Here is a 15,075-nt window from a genome sequence, read left to right on the forward strand (position 1 = left end):
CATAATCAAAAATCTAAACACATGTTTAGATTCAGCATATCAAAGAACCCCAAGAATTCAATTTTTGTTAAAATCAAACTAAGTTTAATTTTGGACCCTTTGGACCTTAATGTAGACCAATTTAAAAAACAGGACCCAAATTTAAAAATCTAAATACACGGTTAGATTTGGAATATCAAAGAACCCCAATAATTCAATTTTTGATGAAATCAAACAAAGTTTAATTTTGGACCCTTTTGACCTCAATATGAACTAATTTGATAGCGGGGCCCACAAATAAAAAATCTAAATACATGGTTAGATTCAGCATATCAAAGAACCCCATATATTCAATTTTTGTTGAAATCAAACAAAGTTTAATTTTGGACCCCAACTTGGACCAACTTGAAAACTGGGCCCATAATCAAAAATCTAAACACATGTTTAGATTCAGCATATCAAAGAACCCCAAGAATTCAATTTTTGTTAAAATCAAACTAAGTTTAATTTTGGACCCTTTGGACCTTAATGTAGACCAATTTAAAAAATGGGACCCAAAATTAAAAATCTAAAAACACGGTAAGATTTGGCATATCAAAGAACCCCAATAATTCAATTTTTGATGAAATCAAACAAAGTTTAATTTTGGACCCTTTTGACCTCAATATGAACTAATTTGATAGCGGGGCCCACAAATAAAAAATCTAAATACATGGTTAGATTCAGCATATCAAAGAACCCCATATATTCAATTTTTGTTGAAATAAAAAAAAGTTTAATTTTGGACCCCAACTTGGACCAACTTGAAAACTGGGCCCATAATCAAAAATCTAAACACATGTTTAGATTCAGCATATCAAAGAACCCCAAGAATTCAATTTTTGTTAAAATCAAACTAAGTTTAATTTTGGACCCTTTGGACCTTAATGTAAACCAATTTAAAAAATGGGACCCAAAATTAAAAATATAAAAACACGGTAAGATTTGGCATATCAAAGAACCCCAAAAATTTTTGATGAAATCAAACAAAGTTTAATTTTGGACCCTTTTGACCTCAATATGAACCAATTTGAGAGTGGGGCCCACAAATAAAAAATCTAAATACATGGTTAGATTCAGCGTATCAAAGAACCCCATATATTCAATTTTTGTTGAAATCAAACAAAGTTTAATTTTGGACCCCAATTTGGACCAACTTGAAAACTGGGCCAAAAATCTAAAATCTAAATACATGTTTAGATTCAGCATATCAAAGAACCCCATATATTCAATTTTTTTTTAAATCAAACAAAGTTTAATTTTGGACCCCAACTGGGACAAACTTGAAAACTGGGCCCATAATCAAAAATCTAAACACATGTTTAGATTCAGCATATCAAAGAACCTCAAGAATTCAATTTTTGTTGAAATCAAACTAAGTTTAATTTTGGACCCTTTGGACCTTAATGTAGACCAATTTAAAAAACAGGACCCAAAATTAAAAATCTAAATACACGGTTAGATGTGGCATATCAAAGAACCCCAATAATTCAATTTTTGATGAAATCAAACAAAGTTTAATTTTGGACCCTTTTGACCTCAGTATGAACCAATTTGATAGCGGGGCCCACAAATAAAAAATCTTAATACATGGTTAGATTCAGCATATCAAAGAACCCCATATATTCAATTTTTGTTGAAATCAAACAAAGTTTAATTTTGGACCCCAATTTGGACCAACTTGAAAACTGGGCCAAAATCTAAAATCTAAATACATGTTTAGATTCAGCATATCAAAGAACCCCATATATTCAATTTTTGTTAAAATCAAACAAAGTTTAATTTTGGACCCTTTGGACCTTAATGTAGACCAATTTGAAAACTGGACCCAAAATTAAAAATCTAAATACACGGTTAGATTCGGCATAACAAATAAATAAATGTGGTCAAAGATTTTACAAATCTAATGCGCCATACTGTGCAATTAAAGATTACTTCTTGAAATTTTTCAATATTTGAAATTTGAAAAAAAAAATAATATTTGAAGAATAATTCTTTTTAATTTTGAAATCTGAAATGAGAAAAAATTTACCCCCACCACAATTTCTTTTTACCCCCCTCTCCCCTTTTTCCCCCAAAAAATTCTTTCCCTCAAGATATGGTCATAATCTCAATTCAAATTTCCAATGGAGTTTGCAACCATAATTACCCATTTAAATTTACCATAGTGCTAACTTAATCTATTTTATAATAGAATTTAAAATATAGTGTCAAATCTTTCATATGGATTTTTTTGTAAAAAAAAAAGATGCAACATTTGCAGATATTTTTACTGGTCTTCCTTTATAAATATGCATTTCTTTAAACATAATTTAAAAGCAGTGTAAGGGAAGTAACCAAAACGTTGTATTTGGATTACCTCCCTTACACTGTTTCAAATTATCTTAATTGTTCATTAACCATTACTTTATACATAATTTAAAAGCAGTGTAAGGGAGGTAATTTCAATGATGTATTTGAATTATCTCCCTTACACTGCTTTAAATTATGTTTTGTACTAAAGTATTTGTCCATTAACCAGGACAACCTTGTTTTTCCCCCTTTTTTGCCCCTAATTCCTAAACGGTTTGAGCCATAACCCCCCAAAGCAAATCCTAACCATCCCTTTGTGGTATGGAAACTTGTAGTATAATTTCAGAGAGATCCATACACTTATTGTCTGAAAACTAGAAAATGCTTATTTTTGGCCCCTTTTTGGCCCCTAATTCCTTAACTGTTGGTACCATAACCCCCAAAAACAATCCCAACCTTCCTTTTGTGGTATTGAACCTTATGGTAAAATTTCATAGATTTCCATTCACTTTAACTAAAGTTAAAGTGCGAAAACCAATGTGTCTTCGGATGACGACGACGACACCGGACGACGACGACGCCAACGTTATACCAATATACGACCACAAAATTTTTTTGCGGTCGTATAAAAACTGCATTTTACCCCTATGTTCTATTTTTAACCAAGTCAGCCATGATGGTTGGAAGGCGGGGTCATCGGACAAATTTTTTAAACTAGATACCCTAATAATGATTATGGCCAAGTATGGTTAAATTTGTCTCAGTAGTTTCAGAGAAGAAGATTTTTGTAAAAGATTACAAAAATTTACAAAAAATTGTTAAAAATTGACTATTAAGGGCAATAACTCCTAAAGGGGTCAACTGACAATTTTGGTCATGACAACTTATTTGTAGATCTTACTTTGCTGAACATTATTGCTGTTTACAGTTTATCTCTATCTATAATAATATTCAAGATAATAACCAAAAACTGCAAAATTTCTTTAAATTTACCAATCCTGGGGCAGCAACCCAACAACAGATTGTCACATTTGTCTGAAAATTTCAGGGCAGATAGATCTTGACCTGATAATCAGTTTTACTCATGTCAGATTTACTCTAAATGCTTTGGTTTCAGAGATATAAGCCAAAATCTACATTTTACCCCTATGTTCTATTTTTAGCCATGGCGGCCATCTTGGTTGGTTGGCGGGGTCATTGGACACATTTTTTAAAAAAGTATACCCTAATGAGGATTGTGGCCAAGTTTGGTTAAATTTGGCCCAGTGGTTTCAGAGGAGAAGATTTTTGTAAAAAGATAACGACGGAGACGATGGACGACAGACGACAGACGACGGACGCCAAGTGATGAGAAAAGCTCACTTGGCCCTTTGGGCCAGGTGAGCTAAAAAGGAAGTAATTTTATCATTTTTAAAAATTTGTCAATCAATTTGAAATAACTTAAAACACCTTTATAACAGTTATTGTTAAACGCCTATTATAAGAAGACATTTCTCAAAATTTGTTTTTTTCCCAAATTGATGAGCCGAATTTCATTAAAATATAATATGCACAAATACATATTATGCACAACAACTGTGCAAAATTCCATTGGCCTCCTAACTATTCTTTTGGATTTTTTGCGTTTACAAAAGACATTTCCTAAATTAACAAGGGGAATTTCACCAAAATATAATATGCACATCGACACGTTATGCAAAAGCACTTAGCAAAATTTCATTGGCCTCCTACCTATACTTTTTGGAGTTTTCGCACTTACAAAAATTGTTGACAGACAGACTGCAGAGGGACGAAGTGAAAACTATAGGGCTACCACATCATTGCCCACTAAAAATTCCAAAAGTACTACAGTCATCACAAGACAAAACAAGAATTACTATCCTATAAAGATTTTAATTAGTTATGCCAATATTTTTGCATGCAATTTTTATCCTAAATTTCAAAATGGTTGAATAAACCATATGGCACACTCTAAACCAGAGAAGTTCAGGAAAAATATCAACATAATTGATTGATGCAGCAAAGATGAGGTTAAAAAAAAAATCACTTGTTTTCCAATCCTAATAAAACTGTCATATTGTAATGTTTACGTTATTATTTTCAAAATAAAATATTGTTTACACAAAAAAAAAAAAAAAGAAAAAGAAAAAGAAAAAAAAAAGGAATATTTTTAGACATAAACATATAATTTCTTATTACACCCCACACTACTTTGTAGCTAAGTGGTATCTTGGACTAGTATACTAATGGTAATTGAAATCTTATAGGTTTTTCCTTATGATATGGCCTTATAACCTGTCTCCAGGAGATTTTACAAAACTTGCGAGGATTTGGAGAGGAAGATGTCAACGGCAGTGTATATTTATGGAATAATTCTAAACAAGTCAAAAACGTTTATAGTTATTGTAAACCAAATGAAACTTTTCCACAGAGTCATCTCCTCTTGGTCAAGGTATTTAAAATTTTGTGAGTTCTATTGTCCCATTGCATAAATATGATAGCTATTGTTCTCTGTGTAGTTTATTCACTGGGACCTTTAAATTTCTTCAAAGAGAAATCTATCACTCATTGATTAATTTACCTGAATTAAAAAATTATCTAAAAGGACCTAAAAAATATGGCCAACTTTCCCTGAGGGAGTTGAAATCTTAGCCTTGGTAAATGAAGATTTATCAATTTTTTTATCATGCAAAGGATATAATTTTTGCAATTGGCACCATGAAGCCCATTAAGGAACCAAGCTACTTTGACAAATTGTTTTCCTAACAATTATTTGATCATTACTGATTTTTTTTTAGAATAAACTTTTTGTTTACAAATTTGCTTAATATATAAAAGTTCAAGAAAAAGGCAAAAATAAGTGTTTTCTTATTCAAAGAAAAATAATCTCAAAACTGAATTGTGACTTTCTGTTCTACATTGATATATTAGGTGTGAATTATTTGATTACCAGGTAAATTATATTTTGCTCTAATGAGTTTGAATTGACACCGTGTACACAGGAAATAAATAAAAAAACAGATACCTTTGTCGTTAATCAAATGCATAATTATAATCCTAATTTTCTACTTAGAAAACAATTTGTGATATGCATTTAATATTTAATAAAATTATTTATTTTTAAGATTTTTAAAGCAAAAACACTATTTTCTTTAAAATTCAGATCGTAAAAACCACAATTGAGCACTTTTTAAGTGAAAGATCATTTTTTTATTGTTTAATAATAAGAAAATAGAAACAAAAAAGGAAAAAAATTTATAATCGCAATTGCCGTTTTCTCTTTAAAAATAACTTTAGTTTCTGTATAATTGTTTATTTTATCATTTTGGAATTAATTAAATATTTATACATTACTGTTATAAAATACACAAGAAAATTTCCCATCATTATTTTAAAACTTTCAAATTGGTAATGTAGAACTGTATATTATTGTCAATAATAGCGAGTATGCAAACGTAATTAAACACATCTCCGTTTCTGTATCATTTTGGTAATTATTGCGAACCAAATGAAACTTTTCCACAGATTCATCTCCTATTGTTCAATCTAATCAAACTTTTGTCAGTTCTATTGTCCCATTGAATAAATACAATAGATATTGTTCTCTGTGTAGTTTTTTTACTGGGACCTTAAAACTTCTAAGAGAAATCTATCACTCATTGATTAATTTACCTGAGTAAAAAAATTATCTTCTAAAAAATGGAAATACATGTTTTAACTCATAAAACAGCATGTGATGTTGTCTTTATTAAATATTAATAAAAATATATTTTCAATCTGTTCAATATAAACAGTGATTTAATCATAAAAAGTTGATTTCTGACAAATTTTTTAGCATTGTTCCTATTGAAATTGCATTTTTTTTTTTAGTTATAGCATAAATTTAAGAAGGCCTTAACTTAAACATCGTCATTTTCCAGTTTTTATTTGTCAAATACAAAAAAAAAAAAAAAAAATTTAATAGGAACAATGTTTAAAATTTTGTTAGAAATCAACTTTTAATATTTAAATCACTGTTTATATTGAACAGATTGAAAATATATTATTGATATTGAATAAATACAACATCACATTCAATTTTTTGAGTTTACTCAGGTAAATTGATCAATGAGTGATGGATTTCTCTTAGAAGAAATTTAAAGGTCCCAGTGAAAAACTACACAGAGAACAATAGCTATTGTATTTATTCAATGGGACAATAGAACTCACAAAAGTTTAAATAGATTGAACAATAAGAGATGACTCTGTGGAAAAGTTTTATTTGGTTCACAATAAAAGACCTGACAATGTAATCGATGCGATTGTTGAGTGTCAAATCCAGTCAATATGTTATGTCCCAGGGGTATATAGTTTTTGTCGAGCCTGCGACTTCTAAGTGAGACATAGGGATAGTGATCCAGCGGGGGAAGCAGCGTTAACTACTTAAAAGCTTGATATTTCAGAAGGTAGACCTGATTGCTTCATACTTTGTATCGGTATATAGATGCCTTATGTTATGAAGTTTCTGTCTGTCATATGTCCATTGTCCATTGTCCTTGACCTCATTTTAATGGTTCAGTGACTACTTGAAAAATAAGTTAAGAATTTTTCGCAATGTTAATTTCTCTCTTATTATGAGTAATAGAATAACTATATTTGGTATGTGGATACCTAGCAAGCTTGAAGGTCCTCATGCCTTTCAGACAGTGTTCACTTGACCTCAACCTCATTTCATGGATCAGTGAACAAGGTTAAGTTTTCATGGTCAAGTCCATATCTCAGATACTATAAGCAATAAGTCTACTATATTTGGTGTATGGAATGATTGTAAGGTGTAAATGTCCAACTGGCAGGTGTCATCTGACCTTGACCTCATTTTCATGGTTCAGTGGGTAAAGTTAATTTTTTGTGTTTTGGTCTTTTTTTCTAATACTGTATACAATAGGTCAACTTTATTTGGTGGATGGAAATAGTTTACGATATACATGTTAGTCTTGCAGGTTTTATTTGACCTTGACCTCATTTTCATGGTTCATTATTCAATGTTAAGTTTTTGTGTTTTCATCTGTTAAACTATAAGCAATAGGTCAACTATATTTGGTGTATGGAATAATTGCAAGGTACTTATGTCTGTCCAGCAGGTATCATCTGACCTTGACCTCATTTTCATTGTTCATTGGTCAATGTTAAGTTTATTTCTTAGATACTATAAGCATTAAGCAATAGGTCAACTATATTTGATGCATGGAATAATTTCATATTTACTACAACACAAAATATTTTCAAGTGTACATGTTTAATTCTTGTTTTAAAGAGTAATTTTGAATGCTTAAAAATACTGACTGTATTTTACCTGTAATTAATTAATAATTGTTATAACAATATCTATTTGTATTTTGTTAGTAGGCATAGGTTGAATGGTTTACAAATAAAATCTACCTTGTTAAATATAATATAATCAAATCAAATGTTTTTTGTCAAGAAGAAAATTGTTTCACATGGAAAATTATACTTTACCATATTATCACTGTAATCAACCTTTTCTTCTAACTCTTTTAAAGTTTCTTCCAACTTTTCCACTGAAAATGCAGTTTTGGCATCTCTTCTTCTAGAAAATTTTGATGCTTTCTTTACAAAGGAGCTAATTTCTGGAGGTTTAGGTGGACTTTGAGGTTCAAGTGGCGATTGAAGCACATTTGATCCTTGTTTTGCTGCAGAAGAACTATAAAATAACTGCTGCTGTGCAAAACAGGCTTGTGATGTACCTATTAAAAAATATAACACTTATAGGTACCATGTAGACAAATAGTTTTCAACTACATATCATTGAGACGGGAGCCATCTCTGTGGGCCCCGCTGTGAATAATGTGTGGTAAAAAATTTGTATATTTATCATTGGACATGGGGTTGTCAACTGAAACCAAAGTTTATGACCTTGACCTTTGACCTAGGAAGTTGTACATAAATTATGACACACCCTCTGGTGTTGGTTTATATACATGTCAAGTATAAACATTGAAATCATAACGGTTCTCAAGATATAGAGCAGACACGATCTTTACCATAGGACATGGGGTTGTCAACTAAAACCAAAGTTTTTGACCTTGACCTTTGACCTAGGAAGTTGTACATACATTATGACACACCCTCTGGTGTTGGTTTATATACATGTCAAGTATAAACTTTGAAATCATAACGGCTCTCAAGATATAGAGCGGACACGATCTTTACCATAGGACATGGGGTTGTCAACTAAAACCAAAGTTTTTGACCTTGATCTTTGACCTAGGAAGTTGTACATACATTATGACACATCCTCTGGTGTTGGTTTATATACATGTCAAGTATAAACGTTGAAATCATAACGGTTCTCAAGATATAGAGCGGACACGGTCTTTACCATAGGACATGGGGTTGTCAACTAAAACCAAAGTTTTGACCTTGACCTTTGACCTAGGAAGTTGTACATACATTAAGACACACCCTCTGCTGTTGGTTAATATACATGTCAAGTATAAACTTTGAAATCAAAACGGTTCTCTAGATATAGAGCGGACACAATTTGTTAAGGACGGACAGATGGACGGACAGACAGACTGATCACTATACGGCGTCCGCCATTCTGCGGTGCCCTAATTACATAAACTTCAAGTTAAATATCTAGAGATTAAAGAATAAGCACTGCATAAAAAGAACATTTGAAATTTGACTATAAAAGGCCAAAAATCTACATCTACATGCAACATCATCACAACTTGCAAAACAAATCATGAATGGAGAAACATTCTCACACATAAATTTATAAACTATTAATACATGTGAAGCAACATAATTCCCTCTATAAAACAATCATTAAATAACTTTTGAGTTAAAAACAAATTTATCTAATAACAAACTATCAAATTTCTTAGACAAATTATTAGTATCAGATATAGAATTATTTTTCCAATCACATGGGGCAAGAGAACATCTGCCCAATTAAAGACAGAAATAAAAGATAAGTTCCCGGAGGAAGCTGTTGATTTTTAGTTCACCTGGCCTAAAAGGCCATGTCAGTTTTTGCTATCATTTTCAACCAAATTTGACTTAGGGTATTTACTATAAAATATGTGTTTTCATTTAAGTCAGTCAATCAACATGGCTGCCAGTGCTAACAAGTAAAAATAAAATACAACTCAAGATTGGACTTGTGATCATTAAAAAAAAAAATAATTGAAAAAATAGAAAAAAGTAAAATAGTCCCAGGCACTTGTTTCTATCCATGACTCATGAGAAGATCCACTACCAACGTATATTTAGAAACAAGTGCCTGTGAAACTAGTATTAAACTAGAGGCTCTAAAGAGCCTGTGTCGCTCACCTTGGTCTATGTGCATATTAAACTAAGGGCACAGATGGATTCATGACAAAATTGTGTTTTGGTGATGGTGATGTGTTTGTAGATCATACTTTACTGAACATTCTTGCTGCATACAATTATCTCTATCTATAATGAACTTGGCCCAGTAGTTACAGTGGAAAATATTTTGTAAAAATTTACAAAAATTTACAAAATTTATGAAAATTGTAAAAAATTGACTATAAAGGGCAATAACTCCTTAAGGGGTCAATTGACAATTTTGGTCGTGTTGACTTATTTGTAGATCTTACTTTGCTGTACATTATTGCTGTTTACAGTTTATCTCTATCTATAATAATATTCAAGATAATAACCAAAAGCTGCAAAATTTTCTTAAAATTACCAATTCAGGGGCAGCAACCCAACAACATGTTGCCTGATTAAAAACACCCGATCCCGGAGTCTTGATAAAGGTCCGACCCCCCCTCTTCAATGACAGTGTTAACACCATTTGACCTAGAACTCCAGTCAACAGGTGCAACTTATTCATAAAAAACAACTCAAGATTGGTCTTGTGATCATTAAAAAAAAAAAATAATTGAAAATTGAAAAAAGTAAAATAGTCCCAGGCACTTGTTTCTATCCATGACTCATGAGAAGATCCACTACCAACGTATATTTAGAAACAAGTGCCTGTAAAACTAGTATTAAACTAGAGGCTCTAAAGAGCCTGTGTCGCTCACCTTGGTCTATGTGCATATTAAACTAAGGACACAGATGGATTCATGACAAAATTGTGTTTTGGTGATTGTGATGTGTTTGTAGATCATACTTTACTGAACATTCTTGCTGCATACAATTATCTGTATCTATAATGAACTTGGCCCAGTAGTTACAGTGGAAAATATTTTGTAAAAATTTACAAAAATTTACAAAATTTATGAAAATTGTAAAAAATTGACTATACAGGGCAATAACTCCTTAAGGGGTCAATTGACAATTTTGGTCGTGTTGACTTATTTGTAGATCTTACTTTGCTGTACATTATTGCTGTTTACAGTTTATCTCTATCTATAATAATATTCAAGATAATAACCAAAAGCTGCAAAATTTTCTTAAAATTACCAATTCAGGGGCAGCAACCCAACAACATGTTGCCTGATTAAAAACACCCGATCCCGGAGTCTTGATAAAGGTCCGACCCCCCCTCTTCAATGACAGTGTTAACACCATTTGACCTAGAACTCCAGTCAACAGGTGCAACTTATTCATAAAAAACAACTCAAGATTGGTCTTGTGATCATTAAAAAAAAAATAATTGAAAAAATAGAAAAAAGTAAAATAGTCCCAGGCACTTGTTTCTATCCATGACTCATGAGAAGATCCACTACCAACGTATATTTAGAAACAAGTGCCTGTGAAACTAGTATTAAACTAGAGGCTCTAAAGAGCCTGTGTCGCTCACCTTGGTCTATGTGCATATTAAACTAAGGACACAGATGGATTCATGACAAAATTGTGTTTTGGTGATTGTGATGTGTTTGTAGATCATACTTTACTGAACATTCTTGCTGCATACAATTATCTCTATCTATAATGAACTTGGCCCAGTAGTTACAGTGGAAAATATTTTGTAAAAATTTACAAAAATTTACAAAATTTATGAAAATTGTAAAAAATTGACTATACAGGGCAATAACTCCTTAAGGGGTCAATTGACAATTTTGGTCGTGTTGACTTATTTGTAGATCTTACTTTGCTGTACATTATTGCTGCTTACAGTTTATCTCTATCTATAATAATATTCAAGATAATAACCAAAAGCTGCAAAATTTTCTTAAAATTACCAATTCAGGGGCAGCAACCCAACAACATGTTGCCTGATTAAAAACACCCGATCCCGGAGTCTTGATAAAGGTCCGACCCCCCCTCTTCAATGACAGTGTTAACACCATTTGACCTAGAACTCCAGTCAACAGGTGCAACTTATTCATAAAAAACAACTCAAGATTGGTCTTGTGATCATTAAAAAAAAAAAATAATTGAAAATTGAAAAAAGTAAAATAGTCCCAGGCACTTGTTTCTATCCATGACTCATGAGAAGATCCACTACCAACGTATATTTAGAAACAAGTGCCTGTAAAACTAGTATTAAACGAGAGGCTCTAAAGAGCCTGTGTCGCTCACCTTGGTCTATGTGCATATTAAACTAAGGACACAGATGGATTCATGACAAAATTGTGTTTTGGTGATTGTGATGTGTTTGTAGATCATACTTTACTGAACATTCTTGCTGCATACAATTATCTCTATCTATAATGAACTTGGCCCAGTAGTTACAGTGGAAAATATTTTGTAAAAATTTACAAAAATTTACAAAATTTATGAAAATTGTAAAAAATTGACTATACAGGGCAATAACTCCTTAAGGGGTCAATTGACAATTTTGGTCGTGTTGACTTATTTGTAGATCTTACTTTGCTGTACATTATTGCTGTTTACAGTTTATCTCTATCTATAATAATATTCAAGATAATAACCAAAAGCTGCAAAATTTTCTTAAAATTACCAATTCAGGGGCAGCAACCCAACAACGTGTTGCCTGATTGGTCTGAAAATATCAAGGCAGATAGATCTTGACCTAATGAACAATTTTACCACATGTCAGATTTACTCTAAATGCTTTGGTTTCAGAGATATGAGCCAAAAACTGCATTTTACCCTATGTACTATTTTTTAGCAAAGTCGGCCATCTTGGTATGGGGCGAGGTCATCGGACACATTTTTAAAACTAGATACCCTAATGATGATTGTGGACAAGTTTGGTTAAATTTGTCTTAGTAGTTTCAAAGGAGAAGATTTTTGTAAAAGATAACAAAAATTTACGAAAAATGGTTAAAAATTGACTATAAAGGGCAATAACTCCTTAAGGGGTCAACTGACCATTTTGGTCAAGTTGACTTATTTGTAGATCTTACTTTGCTGAACATTATTGCTGTTTACAGTTTATCTCTATCTATAATAATATTCAAGATAATAACCAAAAACGGCAAAATTTCCTTAAAATTACCAATTCAGGGGCAGCAACCCAACAACAGGTTGTCAGATTCATCTGAAAATTTCAGGGCAGATAGATCTTGACCTGATTAACAATTTTACCCTATGTCAGATTTGCTCTTTATGCTTTGGTTTCAGAGATATAAGCCAAAATCTACATTTTACCCCTATGTTCTATTTTTAGCCATGGCGGCCATCTTGGTTGGTTGGCCGGGTCACCGGACACATTTTTTAAACTAGATACCCCAATGATGATTGTGGCCAAGTTTGGTCAAATTTGGCCCAGTAGTTTCAGAGGAGAAGATTTTTGTAAAAGTTTACGGACGACGGACGCAGGACGCAGGACGCTGGACGCAGGACGACGGACGACGGACGCCAAGTGATGAGAAAGGCTCACTTGGCCCTTCGGGCCAGGTGAGCTAAAAAGCAAATGAAGATCAGGAAATAAATGCCATATAGAATTCGGTCTAGGTCTATATAGTTATGTTTACCTAATTGAATTTTAAATATATTCCAATTCAATACTTTGTTGGAAATTCCAATAGACTTTATACATTCTATTGAAAAAAATTTCCACATGTCGATGTTGACTATCTTCGAAGCTATGTTATTTTTAAGCTATATGTATGCATTTAAATTTTCTCATTTGAAAGGGCATAATAGATGTAGATTAAAACTCGTTCGAGACATTTCGTAGTTTTTCTTTCATTTAAGTAAGTCTCTGATTATTGGTCCGAATGGATTATTTACAAATGGCTGATGTTACTTGACAACTTTCTTGTCTTCTTGTTCTTCGGGTGTACATTTTGCTCTAGAATCTCTATAAGCATACTACACTACACGGTTTCCTTAATCACATGTAGGTTAAACAAATGTAAAGTTTTATTGTGGAAAAGAATATATGAGGAAGGGGTTTCCTGTACTTGTAGCCCTACTTGTCAGTTGGTGAGTTACCAGTTTCCTTCACCTGTCAATATTTATTCAATAATGGAAGTGCTAGCGTTGTGTAAAAACGACTGAATGCTGATATCTTGTAAGAACTTGGTTTTGTTTGATCCTTTATAGATAGGGAAATGCAGAACTTTCTGTAAATTGAAAGCCTTGCCTCTTTCAGGGAAGTGGTAAGAAGATACAAGACATTTTGGCACTTCGTTCTACACAGTCTATATTAGGGAGCTACCATTTGATTTTTATGGGGGGGCTAGGATGAAAAAATTTGTCCTGCCTTTTTATTTTTCCCTCTTTTCGGTCCTGCTTTTTTTTTTTTTAGTTTATCCTGACTTTTTTTTACATAAATTGTCATCCTGCCTTTTTTTGTGGCAAATAATTTCCTGCCTTTTTTTTTACTCAAAACTCCTGTCCTGCCTATTTTTTTCAAATTTCATCCTAGCCCCCCCATAAAAATCAAATGGTAGCTCCCTTACATTGACAAATGTTATTTAATAACTAATGCACTGGTCATGGAACACTGGATCATATACATTGAAGATTGAAGAAGTACAAGCTAACTTGGTTGCCTTTATTACACTTGACTCTGTATTTAACAGTTTAAGTAATCCTGATCCGGACAACAGTTTGTGTAGTTGTTAATCTTAATGCTGAGGAGGCTGTGAATTATCTTTTGAGTCAATGTTTCTCTGCTATCAGTTTGGATGTTCTTGAGCATGCTGAAGGTCCATTAATGTCTGCATTGGAGTGTGAAATACAGTGAGCATTTCTTTGCTGAGGTGAAAGTTTATTAAATGTTTTTTGGCATCAAAACCTTCTGATAGATGTTTTGTCAATATTTCAATTTTCTATCAATGCCGGTATTTACCTTTAATCATCATTGGTGTGTGCCATAAACAGAAGCCATATTGAGTAATTAATATCCTATCAATGTTGATTGTTCAATCAAACTATTATCTCTTGTTAATTATATGAGCCTTAGGCCAGGGTCAAAATCAACATGTTGCATGTTACACTGGATACGTTCAATACACTCATGCAGGTTTTTACGTTTTCAATAATAGATGTTTGTAAACAGCATAGTAAAAAATGGTGTCTGAAATTTTCCATTCATGATATTTTTTATACACAGGATTTTTTTCTCCTCAATGGGAGGACGGGAGCTTGAGGAGACCCCTGAAAACGGGATTATTGTACTCCCGTTGGGAGATTCACATCATGAAATGTATGAAACAAAATATTTTATTAAATAAAAAAAATTGTTATAAAACATTCTTCAATGCTAAAACTCGGACCTGACATTCCTGAACAGGGAAATAAAAACCCGAAAGAGTCTGAAATTCTACTGTCAGACTTATTCAAAACCAATATTTTTTTTTCAATGGGTTTTTGTTGAAGTTAAGAATTTATTAAATGAAAAGACAAAATTTTATGAAGGATTAA

The 15,075-nt window shown here is 32.2% G+C and overlaps 2 protein-coding genes across 2 annotated transcripts in view; one reads left to right on the top strand and one right to left on the bottom strand.

Annotated features, from left to right (window-relative positions):
- Nucleotides 1–13,309, bottom strand: part of LOC127734952 (uncharacterized) — a 36,483-nt gene extending 23,174 nt beyond the window's left edge. The window contains exons 1-2 of the mRNA XM_052245002.1: nt 13,176–13,309; nt 7,807–8,054 (exon numbers count right to left, since the gene is read on the bottom strand). Of these exons, the coding sequence (XP_052100962.1) occupies nt 7,807–8,054; nt 13,176–13,263 (336 nt within the window). The 5' untranslated portion in view covers nt 13,264–13,309. The remainder of the gene's footprint in view (nt 1–7,806; nt 8,055–13,175) is intronic.
- A 113-nt stretch (nt 13,310–13,422) lies between these two features.
- LOC127734946 (uncharacterized) overlaps nt 13,423–15,075 on the top strand; it is a 35,306-nt gene continuing 33,653 nt past the window's right edge. Inside the window, exon 1 of the mRNA XM_052244995.1 lies at nt 13,423–13,543. The gene's annotated coding sequence lies outside the window, so the exon portion shown is untranslated. The remainder of the gene's footprint in view (nt 13,544–15,075) is intronic.

Source organism: Mytilus californianus, unplaced genomic scaffold (assembly GCF_021869535.1).
Source record: "Mytilus californianus isolate M0D057914Y unplaced genomic scaffold, xbMytCali1.0.p SCAF_3, whole genome shotgun sequence".
Classification (NCBI taxonomy): domain Eukaryota; kingdom Metazoa; phylum Mollusca; class Bivalvia; order Mytilida; family Mytilidae; genus Mytilus; species Mytilus californianus.